Genomic DNA, 17,631 nt, shown 5'->3' on the forward strand with positions numbered 1-17,631 from the left:
ATACATGGTCTCAGATAAAGGGTGTGAAAACTTTCAGCTACAACTTTATGTGGCACATTACACATGTCCTTGCATCTTGTCCAGGCTGACTGGAAAATAAAAAAGAAACAACCGTAATTAACTATTTTGTACATTATAGCTAATGTAATGTAATTTTCCTTAAACGGTTCATATCACAAAGTCAACATATTATTCTGTATTTAGGATGAGCAAAAGAAAAACAGACACCCAGTTGAAGAACGGAAATACTTTGCAAGGGAGACAGCAAGGGGACTAGCTCTTAGTTTGAGTTGGAACTGCAGATTTAAGATGAGATTGGGCAGCTGGGCCGGCAGGAACCGCAAGATTACAGCCAAGTGCTTCTCAAACACCCCTGAGACGTTTCCCATGAAGAAAAGAGAACTTGGCCAAACGGCCTTCCTGTCCCTCTCAAGCGTTGCTTGTGTCAAGTCGTTTATCTCAGTTTGGAGGGGCTGCGTCAGGCCTCTGTTTATCCAGAACTTTGCAGACTGGATTTTCAGAGTAGCTAAGGGGAAGGAAAGGAAAGAAAGTTAACAATACATGTGACTGAACAGATTATAATTAAAAATACATTTTTAGTTTGGATTTAGCTTGATGGATGAGTTAGCTGATAGATTTATTTATTTATTATTAAATCAACAATCCTTCCGGTTTTTAATATCCACCATTTTAAGTTTCTGAGATCTGTACCATTTTGGCTATCTTACTGATATTTTTAAAGAAACTCCTTCAGAAATAATCTTAGTCTTAGAAAATCACGTGAACACAATAATTGGAAATTGCATCCTTGCTTTGCAAAAAAAAAAAACTCCATACTCACTCTAAATGCACCAGGTTGAACCTACTGTCCCATAGGTTTTTTAGTGCCATCGAGGAGTTTTCTGATAGGTTGTTGCCCCCCAACAGGAGACCAGTCAGAGTTTTGCTGCTCGCTACCACCCTCTGCCACTGAGCTTGCACGTGACCAGCCTGCAGGGAAACCAAGCACACAATGCTGAAATCTGCAGACTGGAGAGAAGGCTAATCAAGACCAAGGCTGAGTGTCACAGCAGGAAAGTAACAAAAACGACATAAGATGCAAATATGTAAAAGCTCTACATATAGGCACATATACAGTACGTGAGCTCCTTCAGCTGACAGCTGGGATTGGCAAGGGCCTCACAGAGGACATCCACCTGCTCCTCACCCAGTGTGTTGTCTCCCAGATTCAGTGCCGAGAAGCAGACGTCTCTGAGGAGAGAGCAGACGGACAAGATACCGCTGGCTGTCAGGTTAGTTTAAATCAGCCTGAAATCAGACAGACAGCCCGTTACTTCCCTGCAACGCAGAGAAATCAAGTGCCTCTGCCATGACCAATTTCCAGGGATACCCGTTAGCGTCAGGATCAGTGTTAGTGCCATGGCCTGCGTGAACATGTCTGGTTAGAAGGTCAGTTATGGCTCAAAGGGGACAGTTGCAATACATGTCACGCCTTTGATAAAAACAACAGCGAATTTCAGGTAATGTCGAAATGTACAGGGCCTGTAAAAATCTATAACCACGCTAAAATCTCTCGACACGACAAGCCACAGCCATGAATATGATAATGAGAAGTATGCATGATGCAGGCTATGACCTGGAGTTACGGAAATGGTATATAATTCTCAAAGCTTGGTTTCAATCTGGTGGCACCTTAGAAGACACCTTAGAAGCCCAACCAGAGGACGAGACACAGAGGCCTTGTTCTCTACTCTTGTGCGTTTCTGCTACCTGAATTCCTGGCATTTGCACAGCAGGGGCAGCAGATCCTAGCATCCTGGCTCCGCAAGGTTGGAGTTGCATATCACCAGATTGGGGAGCCTGCTGCACTTCTCAAGACAATACCGTAAGACCATCAAGTCCCACTTCTTCATCTCTATGAACTGCAGACTGATCTCCTGAAAACCCCAGGGTCTGCCTGGTGCATGGATCGTAATGCTGCTTGAACAAACACAGCATCAGGTCCAGGAGAAGGTAGCCATCTTCAAGCCTCTTGGCAGAAAGCTCAACATCGATCCTCATCCAGTCCTGCAGTTGAAGCCTCAAGCAGGGACTGAGATAGAGGACAAATTAATATAGGACATCCCAGTTTTTTTTCATTGAGTAGCCCAAAAAGGTACTGGGTGACATCCCTAAGCATTCCGTTCTCACAAAGCCACTTAGACTGGAACTGCTTCAACTGGCTTTCATTCTCTCTGGCGAAATAGAGAGTGGCTAGGTCTTCCTGCTGGCTGCAGTAAGTGAAGGAATACTAAAGGAATGTCCTTTTCATGCAGTTACCAGGCAAATATTGCACGTTTCCGAATGCCTTCTCCAGCTCCTCTGTGCGAAAGCTCAGCCCAACCTTGGCTAAAGGTTTTGGAAGGTTATATGGTCACTTGCTGAGCTTGTGTAGTGGCATTTCATAAGGATGTAAATGTAGTTCACAAAGATGTATGTGGTTGAGTCTCCAGGTGTCTCATTGCTGCTCAGAAATTTACAAACCACACAGCAGGTGAGAGGGATCAGGCACATCTCCAGCAGATTCTCATTGCTTTTCACTTGCTTCATTGCCCTGGAAGCCTTGTCACATTTGTGAAACCTCTGTGAAACCAATTTCTGCCCACTGGCACCCAAACTGGCAATTCCTAATCTGAGCGCCCAAGGGTAGACAGATGGCATCCAAGCCATCAATCAGGACCATCACTCGTTCTTTGAGGTTCTCACAGGTGATGTCACTGATTTCAGGGCAATTCTCATAGATCAAATTCAGAGATTCCTGCAGTCCACAAGTCCACAAGGAGGCAATCAAACCTATTGTACCAGTCCCCTGAAGCCCAGTCTAGAATCATCTTCCTGACAGTGTAAGTCTTCCCAATTCCCAGTCCGATCAGAACTGTAGTTTGAAGTTTGCTCGGATTCACAAGGTTTCCCAAGTCGCTGCAATCATTGTCAATCATATTCTGTCTCATTAGGGTTCTTTCAGCTTACTGGAGAACCTCCTCAGTTGGTCCTCCAGAAGTTCTTTCAGATGATCCACCAGAATGTCTTTTGTGGATGTTTCTACAAGAGGCATTTAAGACAAGGGAGCTGAGGGTCATTCACTTGTTTGAGGGGTATGCAGGCCTTCGAGCCTTCTAATGACAACAACTAGAATTAATCTGGCAGCAATAAAAACAGGATGACCTTATTGGTTCTCCAGGATGAGGAATGCTTTTAAAAAACAAATGAATATGCTACCCCCTGACTGGAAGGCAAAAATAACTCTAATTGAATGAAGATTAACTTCTATTCTCCTTGGCTTCATTTAGGAACTGTCTTTCTTACTTGTCCTTCTTCACTTCTGTGCTGGCAATAGATAGAGAGATCCCCACAGAACAGCTCCTCTACTGACTCCATTGACTGCCAGCTACTGGTGCTGCCACAAACCAGTCCGGTCCAGTGGGGCCCCAACATGGAGCCCCTATCCAGTAAGTTTTGTCAGTCACTCTAAAATTGCTAATTTCAAAAGACTGGGAACACATGGAAGTTATTGTTCAATAAAGGGAACTCTGGTAATTGGGGGCTGTAAGGGGTTGTTCATTTTCTTAATACCAAAACTCTAAATAACTTAATTTCCCAAATCACCTGCTTAATTGATTGCAATTAAATTGTTCCAGGTGCTAAGCAATTGAGGTTTAAAGGTTACCTGTAAAACCAGTGGCTCTTGAGGACTGGGTTCGTGCAGCACTGGTATAGTCTTTGCGGCTAAACTATTCTGGATCTTTCATGACTTTTATTATTATTATTATTTAAAGATTAACTTATTTGGGGGTCCTGGAGATTATACAATATAAGTAAAGCAAAAATTGGAAGTGTGCCAGTCACATTCTTGTTCCAACAAACGATCAACAATACATTCCTCTTTAGAAAGACCAATCTCTCTCTCTATTGTTCAAGGTTTCCCAAGCATTTCAGTTAAGTTCAGAACAAATTCAGTTGCTTACATTACAAAACTAAAACATGAGTTGAAGGAAATGCTTTTTTATATTTGTACAAAAAAGAATACACAACTTTGATTTTAATGAAATACAATAAACAACAAGAAAGCTGGGAAGAACTAGAGTTAAATAATTTTTTGGAACAGAAAATGTTCATGAGCAGATGTTTCCTGTCACAAGATATCAATTCATCTTCTCAAAAAGAATATGCTAAGAAGCCAATGCATTTGCCGATCCCTGATTAAGAAAATGAAAGCAAACCTAAATGCATTGAAACGCACTCGTAGAGTGATAAACACCAGCCTTTGCATGAGAGGGAACAGGTTGTGAGGTTTATACATTCCTCCGATTAGCATCTAAAACACCACATCCTGTAGTTTCTGAACAAGGAACATTTGAATTAAAACAAGTGTTAATGTTTCATCATTACCCATATCATGAGTAACTACACTTACGTACTAGTTTTACTATGAAATGATTAACTTAAAAAAAAAAAATATATATATATATATATATAGTGCTTATACTTACATTGTGATCTTACATTCAGATCTATTTCACTGGAGTCTAAACTGAAAGTGAATGCGTAACAGATATTGCAGTTATTTATGTTTAGCTCGTTCTTATATCACAGTTATCACCTATTAAAAGCACCACGCTACCATTGTAACACACTGAAGCACCAAGAATCAGTTCCAGCTCCAAAATGGCTTGGACTGGATTGAAAAACATGCTTACACTAAGATAGGTTCCTATGGTACTGACATTACCCTCAACTAAAATCAGAACCAAGCACTCACCTCAGAATCAGACGATGTTGGACTGCACTGTAAGAGTAACCAAAGCAGAATTCCTCACAAAAGAACAGGCATCTCCAGCAAAGTGGCTCTCACTTGGGGCTGGCAAACAACTGAGAAATAGGAGAGCAAGAGAGATGCCAGCTCTCACATTCCACTTAAAAAAAAAAAGCTCGAGTGAAATATTAATTACTACACGTAGTTTTTCCACAGAAAGCGTAGAAAACATTCTTACGGCAGCCCACAAAGAGGAAGGAGCTCAGATCAACATCAGAAGACGCCACCTCCAGCTCTTTAAACTGCATAGATAACATCTCTGGCACTCGAGGATGAAGTTGACTCTGAAACCACGCCTACAGTCTCCATGCAGCACCTGTGTTATTGTGGCAAACTGGGGCTGCCTTCAGGCTTAAAGCGGTCCAGAGCCAAACATCAATATCATCTTGACAATGTTATCCCAAAAAACCTGATCTGATTGCAGTCGACTGCCAGCTGGCAATTTTCCTGTTTCTCTGATTAAATATAGTCCAACATGCGAGGTAAACTCAAAGCCTAAGAAGGCCAAGTTATGAAATAGTATACAACACACATTGAGGAGCTTCCATATACAGTAGCTCCCACAGATAAGTGCATAGGAAAGAGTTGGTTTTCTACAATTAGAAAATTAAAAAAAAGTTTTGTATTCTGCTGGTCAAACTTATCTGGAGTCTCTGGGCTTTAAAACACATTATTGAGAGGTTTATAAAATATATATCAGTGTAGAAGTACAGAGAAAAGTCTTGCCTTCCAAACAATTGTAGAATTGTATAAACAACTCAGATTTATGAATAGAAGTAAAGTTAATGAGATGCAGATAATACAATGACATTCTAGTTACTGAGACTTTGTGGTCAGATATATAAATGTATTGATTTAGGTTTCTAATAATGAACTTCTCTGCTTCTGTTGTATTTAACGACAATGAACACTTCAGTTATGCTTCTCAATCATTTGCCCAGTGTTTTCCACTGCCATTGAATATCAGTCTAAAGACAGATTTAAAACATTTAAAGGTACATTCAAAAAAATAGTAATTCTCCCAAACTAACAGTAACAATATACTTTTATTTACAGTTTAATTTTTACAAATGTATATCTTTGCATTACAATAAAATAAAATGTTGGGGATATAAGAAGAATAGTTCAAGTCTAGAGTAAACAACAACAAAAATAAAGGTTTAAAACCCATTCACTCCGTTGGTGGAGGATTCCAGCATGTTTGTACTCGAGGACCAGATGAGATCAGGTTTATTTGTAGGACAATGTTTGATTGCGAACGCTTGCGAGGTAAAAGTACAATTTGTGAAAACGGGCACGGCAATAACACAAAGATATTAACACACACACATAAACAAAAAACAGCTGCAGCGTCCCAAGTGCGATCAACCGATACTTTTGATGTCCGATTTCCGAACGTTGAGATTGGGACGTTCTTTGGCTGTGCTGGGGGTGTCCTTCACCCTTTTCCCTTTCCCTGGCAGTGAGGAGGAACCCTTTACACACAATCAAGCCTAAAATGCAACTGGCAGAAAGGAATACAAAAAAAATAAAATCACATAAAAACCTAAACCTACAATTAAACGAACGTCCCTCCCTCCCCCTTCAACGTGTTGGGATTTAAACTGATGGAAAGACCAGAATGAAGGTGAGGGAGTTTGGGACACTGTTAGGGTTGGGAGAGGAGTGAGGACTTTAGGATTTAAAATAAAAAGAATGAAAACACTGGTATTTTTCCGTTTTGTTCCGATACTCTTTATAAACAATATTGCGTCAATGTTACAGAGCATTAAGTGACATGTATGTATGTACAACCATATTTGGATTTTCTTTAAAGAAAAAGAAATAATTTACTACTGGATAAAAACTCATTCATCTAATTTCACATCTTTCCTTGGCGAAACCCACGAAATGCCTACAAGTAACACACCTGAACCTTAGACTTGAACAGATAGTATGCATGAACAATGCTGATTACGGCTCAAAAGGCAGGCCGGGAGAGCAGACGCCAATCTGCCAAGACTACATACAGCCTCGAGGACTAAGGACAGTCGGGTACAAAAGGGGAGTGCAATGCTACTGCAGCCCTTCAATACCAGATTCAATCCCCAATCAATAAGCACATAAATAATAACCATTTAAAAAAAATAATGATAAAAAACATTACACACACCTGCTACACAATGCATACACATGTGCATTGCCAAACATTTTTCACATCCATGTTGTTTCTGCTCCATTCCAGTTTACATGGCAAAGGCTTAAGATTTCATTGAATTAAAATTTTAGAAAAGAACAGAAGCAAAGCAAGCAAACAAAAAGACATTGATGTATAAAAAGTCTCTGTAATACTATCTTCTTCTTCGCTGTACACAGGCTGGTTTCAAAGTGTCCCAAAACATTAATAGTCAAGAAGCAATGGATACAAAACACAAAGCCAGAGACTTCAGGATCTTCCTTATTGATTGTGTTGTTTTCAACCCTTTCAACCTCTAGGTGACAGAAATGTTACAAAAACGACAGAGAATCGTATTAAGGGATCATTAAATACTGCAAAGGGATTACCGGAATGCTAGGGATATGCTTTTGTGCGTTTTGACTAGGAAACCGGCCTAACCTACAGACACACAAACACACTCGCGTGCGTACAATACACAGAGTCTATACATGTTTATTCCAGGGGTGGGATTGGGGTCAAGCCATTGCAAATCCTGTAAATCAGTTATATCAAATCAATTTAAAAAATGTTCCATAAGTAACTAGTAAAACCAGGAGAGAGAAAAAACTATTTTCCCAGCCAGAATCAGTTTTGAAGGGATAGCTAATCATTCTAAGTTTGACGAATACTGGATACAGGGCAAAGAAGCCATCGGATAAGGGCAAAAGCAGTAGGCATCAGTCTTGCTTTTCAGACGAATTGGGAATTGTGTGCACTTTGATTCTCTCAGAGGGCTCTGTGTTCTGCATCTCCAATAAATGAAACCAATCTTCACTTTCAACGAGAATCAGCTTTGCTTTTGCTTTGGATGGAGTTTTCCAAAGAACAAAAACAGCACAAAAAATAAGCAATCAAAAGGAACACTACAAAGTTTAAAAGGAAGATATAAAAGCTATATTGAAATGCACACGTTTACAAAAAAAAGAAGAGGATCCTACATTTCCACACAATAGTCAAGGAAGGGGAAGAGAGAGACCGCCACCCCCCCCGGCCTCCCAGCCCACAACACAACTCAGGTTAATCTGCCAGGAAACCAATACAAACATGCTAGACGCATCCAAACAGAAAGGTCACTAAAAGATATAACTTTATAAAAAAAAAAGTACAAACTGTACAATCTGCCCCCCCCCCTTACCCAACCCACCCCAAAATATCGACTTCTGTAAAAGAACCCCCCCCCCAACCGGATTAAAACAAATACTTCCGACACGACTCCACTCCACACTTGCACTCGACTCGAACCCTCTTCTTCGGAGACCCCGTCATCCCAGCCAGGCCGAAATTGGAGTCCATCCGCGTGCTTTCGGCGTCGACGGGATCAACTGCAAAATTTGGGTGGACAATCAGTGAGTCGCCATTCTCCCGGCTTTGGAGAGCGGTCTTCATGAGCTACACCGACACGGTCAACGCACAACTTCGGCAGCAAAAGACGAGGCAGAGGGAGGGGTCAGGCAGGGCTCTGAGGCTGGATTTCGACCATGAACGGCAAACGAAACTAGCATGTTTACTCAACCCTACCTTGCAATCAACGGTAAGTGCTTTGATATTCCTAAACCCATGAAAGAGGAATTCACAATGTATTCGCACATCGATATATTATTATATAAACTGTGGGAAGCATTAATCCATTTAAACAAGAAACAAAAATGAGAGCCCAACTGTCGCGCCCAGGTCTCTTACTCTGCATGTTGTAGTCAAATGTGAGCTCCTCTCCAGGCCTGATGGTCCGCGTGGCGAAGAAAGCAATCCTGGGCAGCCGCTCATCCAAGTTGTTGATGAACACGTTGTACACCTGCAGGTTGGGGGTGCACTGCCAAAAGGCCCGAGAGAAGAGGGGAGGAAAAAAAACACGGTCAGGAGCGAAGGAATACACAAGACGAATAAGAAGAACACGGGACGCATCCATCATAGCTCGGGATTATCCTACAGCACAGTGGGAAGGGAGCCTGGCCCTGGGGACCACAGAGCAGGTAATAAGTGGCATTTCTCACTATCTATCACTCAAACAAACCCGTGTCGGCACCAACGCACCGGGGCGCGGTCACGGCCTCGGCCCTGGTTGGTTTCAGGGTCGTGTAACTCACGCTGTGGTTGACAAAGTGGGAGATGTTTCCGTGGTGCGCGGCGTCCACTGTGTAAACGTCTTCCACGTAGTCCAGGTCGAAGAGGTAGGTGGCCCCCTGGCGATCGTAGATGTGTCCCCTCCTCTCCGCCTCTTCGGACGTTATGATCTGACGGGACAGAATCGAAATTCCACGGGTGCTGGGTGAGGACCAGGACCTGCTGCAGCCCCTACCTACTCTACTTCATATGGTCTGTATTGGTTATGCACAAAATGGTGCTGAAGGACTTTCTGGAATAAACTGAAGGTCTGGCTGAAAAAATAACCAGTTACACAATCATTAGTTTCATAAGGAACATGTAACTGAATTTCATTACTTAGATTACAGAAGTGGAATTATTACCAATAAGGAGAATTGTTCACTGTTGTGTATTCTTACAATGCCGTGGATATGCATTTCGACTGTATTAGACCAGCTTTGATTAATTCTCATCAAAAATAGCTTTCAGGTTGAGTTGAAAACACAATCTCGTGTTATTATTGTACGTGTTCTTGAAATAAAATAATTATATTCACCACAAACCAAATATTAGCTTGTATGGCACGTTTATAGATAGATATAGATAGATAGATAGATAGATAGATAGATAGATAGATAGATAGATAGATAGATAGATAGATAGATAGATAGATAGATAGATAGATAGATAGATAGATAGATAGATAGATAGATAGATAGATAGATAGATAGATAGATAGATAGATAGATAGATAGATAGATAGATAGATAGATAGATAGATAGATATACACTCACCTAAAGGATTATTAGGAACACCATACTAATACTGTGTTTGACCCCCTTTCGCCTTCAGAACTGCCTTAATTCTACTTGGCATTGATTCAACAAGGTGCTGAAAGCATTCTTTACAAATGTTGGCCCATATTGATAGGATAGCTTCTTGCAGTTGATGGAGATTTGTGGGATGCACATCCAGGGCACGAAGCTCCCGTTCCACCACATCCCAAAGATGCTCTATTGGGTTGAGATCTTGTGATTGTGGGGGCCAGTTTAGTACAGTGAACTCATTGTCATGTTCAAGAAACCAATTTGAAATGATTCGACCTTTGTGACATGGTGCATTATCCTGCTGGAAGTAGCCATCAGAGGATGGGTACATGGTGGTCATAAAGAGATGGACATGGTGAGAAACAATGCTCAGGTAGGCCGTGGCATTTAAACGATGCCCAATTGACACTAAGGGGCCTAAAGTGTGCCAAGAAAACATCCCCCACACCATTACACCACCACCACCAGCCTGCACAGTGGTAACAAGGCATGATGGATCCATGTTCTCATTCTGTTTACGCCAAATTCTGACTCTACCATCTGAATGTCTCAACAGAAATCGAGACTCATCAGACCAGGCAACATTTTTCCAGTCTTCAACTGTCCAATTTTGGTGAGCTTGTGCAAATTGTAGCCTCTTTTTCCTAGTTGTAGTGGAGATGAGTGGTACCCGGTGGGGTCTTCTGCTGTTGTAGCCCATCCGCCTCAAGGTTGTACGTGTTGTGGCTTCACAAATGCTTTGCTGCATACCTCAGTTGTAACGAGTGGTTATTTCAGTCAAAGTTGCTCTTCTATCAGCTGGAATCAGTCGGCCCATTCTCCTCTGACCTCTAGCATCAACAAGGCATTTTCGCCCACAGGACTGCCGCATACTGGATGTTTTTCCCTTTTCACACCATTCTTTGTAAACCCTAGAAATGGTTGTGCGTGAAAATCCCAGTAACTGAGCAGATTGTGAAATACTCAGACCGGCCCGTCTGGCACCAACAACCATGCCACGCTCAAAATTGCTTAAATCACCTTTCTTTCCCATTCAGACATTCAGTTTGGAGTTCAGGAGATTGTCTTGACCAGGACCACACCCCTAAATGCATTGAAGCAACTGCCATGTGATTGGTTGGTTAGATAATTGCATTAATGAGAAATTGAACAGGTGTTCCTAATAATCCTTTAGGTGAGTGTATATATATATATCAACAGACAGCAGAGGTGACAGAGAAAAGCGATATATATATACCCATCCCTGACTCTCTAATCGTCAATTACTTAGTTACATTTGGATTGGAGCGCCCTTCCTTCCCCCAGGCAACCTCCTGCCCACAAATAGCAATATCAACATTCTCACCTCCCCCACATACTCCATGACAAAGCTGTTCTTGCGGATTCGCTCCATGGTGCGCACGCCCCAGCCCCGGCCGTTGTCCGTCTTGAAGATGCACATGTCGTACTGGATGCCCTTCTGGACGACGCGGTTGGGGCACTCGGGGCCGCAGCGGCAGCGCGTGTTGCACTCGTAGATGGGCAGCCCGGCCTTGAGGCGCACCTGGCCCCTGTCGTTGTAGGCGAACTTGTGCAGCGAGGCGCCGGCGCAGCAGCCGTTGGTGGGGTCCCCGAAGCAGTCGACGCACTCGCAGCCCACCGCCACCTCGGTCAGCACGATGCCCTCGCCCACCTTGTAGTTGTTGATGTAGGTGAAGTCCTTGGGCGGCCCGTCCAGGTCCACCTCGTTGTGGACGAAGATGCGGCCCTTGTGCTCGCGCGTCTTGTTCAGGTCGGCCTCCCAGCGCTGCAGTCGGAGTCTATGCTTGGCCTTCTGGACCAGGAAGGAGGCCACGCTGTTGTCCAGCTTCTTGGGGCTGCGTCGCTGCTTGAGCCGCTTCAGCTCGCCCTCCATGTCCTCCCGGAACTGCTTGAGGATCTTCAAGCACTTGAGGTTCTTGCGCGGCTCCCAGGTGTTCTCCGACTCCGGGTAGCCCTTCCACTTGACCAGGTAGAACTCCTGCTCCTGTGAGGGAGGAAAGGAGGGATGCAAGTAAAGAGGTGTCCTTGCAAGAAAGACCACAGCAACCGGTCACCTCCTCATCCTGGTCCAGAGGACAGCTGAATTGTGACTATAAAGTACTGGATATGAAGGACACTGCTTTGTAGCAGTAATGATTTGACGGTTCAGCAGCTTGGTACATTTATAAAAAATAAAAAAACTTCACTCCTGACGTGCTCTGTGATGCATGGCAAAGACAACATTAGACATCTGTGTCTGGGAGGAAATGGAGAGCTACGGTTGCCCTGAATAACTGCACTGACAGAAGACAGTGCAAAACACCTTTGTAATTTTTCACTTTATTTTGTATTTTCTTGACGCAAATTCTTCAGGTTTTTTTTTCTCACTCTTACAGCAATGTAAGCTCGCACGCGGAAGTCTATAAAACACCGTTGCAGGCAATTACAATAGAAACAAGGTTATGCAATACCGTGTGGATAACTGGGGCACTGGTTTGGGACAGAACAATACACATTTCAGAATTAGACACACTAAGCTCCGTATTCCATCAACGAATGTGATACAGGGAGCCACTGCCACCAGGATGGTGATTAAACTGGGACCCTTCACAACTAGGGTTGGGAATCGAAAATCGATTTCAATTCTGGAATCGGATAGTTAAGGTGAGGAATCGGATAGTTAGTTCGAGATGTCAGCGCTCCTAGTGTTAATTTAACAGTTTTGCACACATACAGCTCTTAAACGAGTCCTCAGTTTTTATGTAGCCTGATGATTTTTGTTCATGGTATTCAGCTGCAACTAAATGTTTTGTAAAATAAGACACAGAATAAATGTGTTTGATATCAAAATGTTTGACTTCATTTTTTTTACCACATTGGAATCGATAAGAATCGGAATCAATAAGCAGAATCGAAATCGGAATTGGAATCGATAAAATTCAAATGATACCCAACCCAATTCACAAACCACCTAAGAGACTCAAAGTTGCAGCATCCCTGCAGTTCCACTACAAATCAAAATCAAGCTCCTTTAAAAGCCACCAACATAACCTAAAAAAAAAAATTGTCAGGATTGCACAAATGACGAGTATGATTCAAGCACTACCCAAGACATTATTCTGGAGAGCAAATAGTAAGCTGCCGTCATTTTATTGAAGCACTGAAAGCGATATAGGACACACCCCTCATCCCAAGCCAGAGGGTCCGATAATCAATGAATGACCTACAGACTGGATAGCGCCAAAGTCTTCTTGTTAAGAAGACAAATAGAAAACACTCAAGAAAAGAAAAATAGAAAAAGCCTGATTATAACAGAAGCATACCTTTTTACTCTTGACGAACTTATCCATTGTGTCCAGAGTGTAGGTTCGCCCAATGTTTACCTGGCGAACGTCCTTCTGTGATATCTTTAGGGATAAAGGTTCAGTTTATAGGCACAGTGAAGTCAGGTGCACTGTCTCTAAGTGAAGGCACGATGCTCAAAGCAGGCAGCTGTGGCAGGGAATGCAGCTTCAGGAAGATGTAGCTGTTGCCTCCGGTGGACAGCAAAGCAGATGCCGAGCGGTTTAAAGCCCCCTTTCACAGTAGCAGACAGACACGGGTTCTGATTTTTAACCATCCATGGGTAAGAAGTGGGTTGACCCAGGTCGAGAGCAGTGGGTCAGCCGGCTCTGACCTGGGTAGAGGGACCACAGATTGTAATCTGCTTCATGAAACTGCAGCATGAGAGCGCAGACGGACCCCTCCTGACACAGTGTCAGAACCGGGGTAGAGCTGACCCAGCAGAGGACGCTACTGTGACAGGGGCTTAAGGCACACAGACTAAGGAATCACAAAGTCTTATTTCCCTGTCTCTAATTTGGGTCTCTCGTATCGAAACAAAAGAAAGCTTAAAGCACGCACACAGTTGAGTGTACTATGAGGCACAACCCAAACAATAGGTCAAAAGCCTTTATCCCCCAACGTCAGTTTAACTATATACGCAATAGGCAGTCATCCATAGCAACCCAGTGTAACACTTTTAACAGGCCAGAGAAAAATATACTGTCATAATTTACCAGGCCTCAGCTCATAAAAAGTTGATGTTAATATATATAATGCATTAACAAAACTAGAGTAACCACTTTAAGTACAGAAGACAAAGGTGCTGTCACACACAGAGCCTGCACAGTTGTGTTCTGCCCAGGCACCAAATACGGCACGCACAATTGGTTTCTGGAGCTTTTATTGAGCTCTACGGATAATTCTCCCCATTTCTGGTAACAGCAAATTCCAGTTAGAAGGTTTCTTAGAAGCCACAGCCTCCATCAGATTTGATCACAGCATTGAATATTGTATCACTTTGCAATCAGACCATCCGGATGCCAACACCCTTTGTGAAACAATCAAAACAACACACCAACACCAAAGAGCATGCGAGTAGAGTGACGCATTTATACCCTGGACATCAGTATCTGCTCCTCTGATCTCGTACAGATTCATTTTTTCATAGAATTAGGCCATAGCCAAGGATCTTCAGATTTTCAGTATAGCTTAGCTCACTGCAATCAATAAACAACGAATCCCATCGGAATAGATACTGGGATGTATATACTGTAAAAGCTCACCAAAGCACAGATGCATTTTTTTTCATCCTCAAGGATTTTATTCTCGTAGAAACAGAATGCCAAGGAAATTGTGGAACTAAGATCATCTCCAACACCATAATTTAGCTACAGAAGCTACACTGTCCATTATTAAGCAGTCCTCTAATGCAGATTTTGCTCATTCACAAGTTTTAAAATTATTATTCATATTAACTACACATCCAGAGTCTGTGTCAATTCCTGTTTTTCCTTTCTTCTGTAACTGTAACTGAAATGAGAAATGGGTCTGAAAATGGGAATTGCAAAAGTGGAACTGACCCCAACCCTGTATACATCACTGGAATCTAATTCTGGCTACAAAACGTGAACAGCTGCAGTATTCTCGTCATGATTGCAGCCATCCAAATAATTAAAATCGAGAGATCTTTTTTTGATTTGAAATCTGGGGTAGAGAGAACCGATATTTATTTTTAATCTAAATCCTATGTTCAATTAATCAAACTTTGTAAGACCATAAACTGAACACCCCTTAAGCAAAAATTCAATTATTTTGGGCGAAGATACCGAGCCAGGATTGGTAAAAACTCCACACTGCCAGTAACCAGATTTGAAAGGGCTGTTTTGTGGACGCAGAGGGAAGTTACTCACTTCACAGATCTGGAGTTTAACAAATCCTCAGTGTTGCAATACTGGCATCAATGCACTCGTGTTAACACACAAGTTTCCTCTGCAGCCAGCCCCAGGCAACCCCACCCCGCTTTGCTGCAGTTCTGTTAAGAATTGCAATTAATTCAGTTAGCAAGCTTTTAAACAACAAAGCTAAGCCTTGCAATTAAAAGCACAGCATTAGAAGCCAATTTAGCCATTTTCAAACCATGGAAAAACCTCAGGGTACGAGGACTGACACTTGAGAGCAAAGCATTAAAAAAGTGAACGTAAACATATTAAGGACAATGGGAAATAAGACAACTTAAATATGTTATTACTCTTGAAGATGCACAGGGGTTATTTTGCTATTTTAAAAATTCAAAGGGAGAAAAATAAGGAAATAAATGAAGGATGGAGTGGGAAGAAAAGTGGGAAGTGCATTTCAAACCAAATGCAACTTTGATAACAACTGTGCCGGGCTACTGAAAAACCCAGTTCTATTACACAACTGAAGCAATGGTCCCTTAGCAGGCTTTTTTGTGTTATCTTACAGCAACTGGCTCAATACAGTGCTGAGAAGTATGACAATGTGCAGCCTTGACACAGAACTAAATAAACAGAGGCAGACTCACACTTCTGCCTTGTATTGTAGCTTTGTACAAGCTTGACAGTCCTGCAGATTTTCAGGCCGCAAACAAATGAAGTCCACTGCATTCAAGCTCCGTCAGTCAAATCCCTACCACTGACACCCATATCGCCCGCTCCACATCACTCACCTTCATCTTCTTGTAGTCGCAGAGGTACTCCACTTCAAAGTCCTTGAGGTTTTTCCTTGTGATGCCCAGCTCTCGGCACACCACCCTCTCCAAACGACACAAAGTCTGCAGGTGACTCCATGAAGACTTGCACACCACACGGCACCCTGGATGGAAACAGGAGGAACCAGAGCCAATTCAAATCCAACTCAGTTATAAACCTGATCCAGTCCAAGATACAACTGGAGTGCAATTTACTGGTGACATCAAGGCATCTTCCCCTGTCCTTATAAACTGAACGCAAATAATTAACTGTCTCAAGCAGTTTAATTTCAACACAAACAACTGTGTCAAGCAGGGCAGTTGGAAAGCAGCACATATAACGTGATCAGCTGTGATTAAACTAGATTAAGACACACCCGGTACGAAAAAGGAATGGCTGTAAAGAAAGACAAACAAATACAAAGACAATCAAAGACCATCAAAGGCATTTTAAAGAAGTGGATTAAGGCCCGTCCAAGTGATAACAGCAACTCCAGCACTGACTGGCGCAGCTGTGCACAAGCCAAATAACCATTGCACCCGGATCCGTCTGAGCATTTAAATGTCTGCGTCAGCCAGGTAATTCACCAGTTATCTAAAGCACAATCAAGGGCAGGAGACAGTAATAACTCCGATAGGGTGTTCAAATAAATACACCGCTTATACGCAGTGTGAGAAGTCAAGGTAGAAAGAAACTCCTTTTCAAACGTGCAATTAATTTAAAGTTATATTTGATCTGTGTGATAGCTGTATTTACAATCACGTTCAATGTCCAGAACTGACCATTGCAGTACATTAAAATGCGAAACTAAACATGTGGGTGAAGTAGTTAACACAGCACTTATTGTTCACAGCAGACAGGACAAAATGCCAGGATGGTAATACAAGCACACATTTGAACTAAACAGACTGACAAACGATACAGATAAAGAAAGCAACAGATCCGTATATCGGACGTGAACTCGAAGCGCTGCGGCTGTACAAAAAACACACACAATGAAAACCGCTGGCTGGCATTTGATCCGTCACGACACCAACAGAGGGACAGAAGGCCAGTTCACATCTGGAACGAAAGGAACGGCAGCCGCGTTCGCAGAAAGAATCCCACACATTCCACAGAAGGACAGGAGCGCGGCGGCTGCACTTTTAGAGACGGGGTTTCAAGTGCAATCGTTGTCAAAGTGCGCAGTTGTCTAATCAATCCATTCATTCATTCATTCATTCAACGCAGTGTTTTGTTTTTTTGGATTTCCGTACAATAGGGAAAAAAGCAGGGTAATTGCGCGGGCCAGCGGGCTCCCTGCGCGGAGGGGGATGAAAGGAGCCGACGTGGTTTTTAAACGTGCCCCCATATCAAACACCCACCGGGACTTTCTTTCACACAAACCCTGCCCGACAGCGCCGTGCCGGAGACACACGCCGAGTTTCCGCGACTCTTTGTCACGTAAATTATCCCCGACTCGTGAAAAATCTGCATTTTCAGAGGCAGGGCCCGGGAAATGCGCGTTTAATGCACAGGAAAACTTCTTACCTTTCAAATTTTCCGCCATCTTCTACCCCACCGCCAAAACTGCCTGCTCCAGCGGGGAGGTGGGCGAACACAAAGGGCGCCCCGCTGATTGGCTACAACACTGGCGGAGA

At 42.9% G+C, this 17,631-nt stretch overlaps 1 protein-coding gene across 2 annotated transcripts; it reads right to left on the reverse strand.

The window, feature by feature from the left end:
- Positions 1-5,879: 5,879 nt before the first annotated feature.
- Positions 5,880-17,608, reverse strand: LOC136753616 (histone-lysine N-methyltransferase SUV39H1). 2 transcript variants are annotated; one of them, XM_066709884.1, is made up of 7 exons: positions 17,522-17,608; positions 15,970-16,115; positions 13,283-13,366; positions 11,305-11,964; positions 9,134-9,280; positions 8,730-8,859; positions 5,880-8,371 (listed from the first exon to the last, which is right to left on the reverse strand). In XM_066709884.1, the coding sequence occupies exons 1-7, from the start codon at positions 17,538-17,540 to the stop codon at positions 8,238-8,240; spliced, it is 1,320 nt and encodes a 439-aa protein (XP_066565981.1). In that variant the 5' UTR covers positions 17,541-17,608; the 3' UTR covers positions 5,880-8,237. The 2 variants fall into 2 exon arrangements, with proteins under 2 accessions (XP_066565981.1, XP_066565982.1); XM_066709885.1 differs by lacking the exon at positions 13,283-13,366.
- Positions 17,609-17,631: the final 23 nt, after the last annotated feature.

The sequence above is a fragment of the Amia ocellicauda genome, chromosome 7 (genome assembly GCF_036373705.1).
Source record: "Amia ocellicauda isolate fAmiCal2 chromosome 7, fAmiCal2.hap1, whole genome shotgun sequence".
NCBI classification, from domain to species: Eukaryota; Metazoa; Chordata; class Actinopteri; order Amiiformes; family Amiidae; genus Amia; species Amia ocellicauda.

Coding starts and splice junctions, on each gene's coding strand:
- LOC136753616 (XM_066709884.1), bottom strand. Junction 11,965..13,282: donor AGTTCGTCAAGAGTAAAAAG/GTATGCTTCTGT, acceptor CCTCCCTCACAG/GAGCAGGAGTTCTACCTGGT. Junction 8,860..9,133: donor CCCACTTTGTCAACCACAGC/GTGAGTTACACG, acceptor GCCTTTTGGCAG/TGCACCCCCAACCTGCAGGT.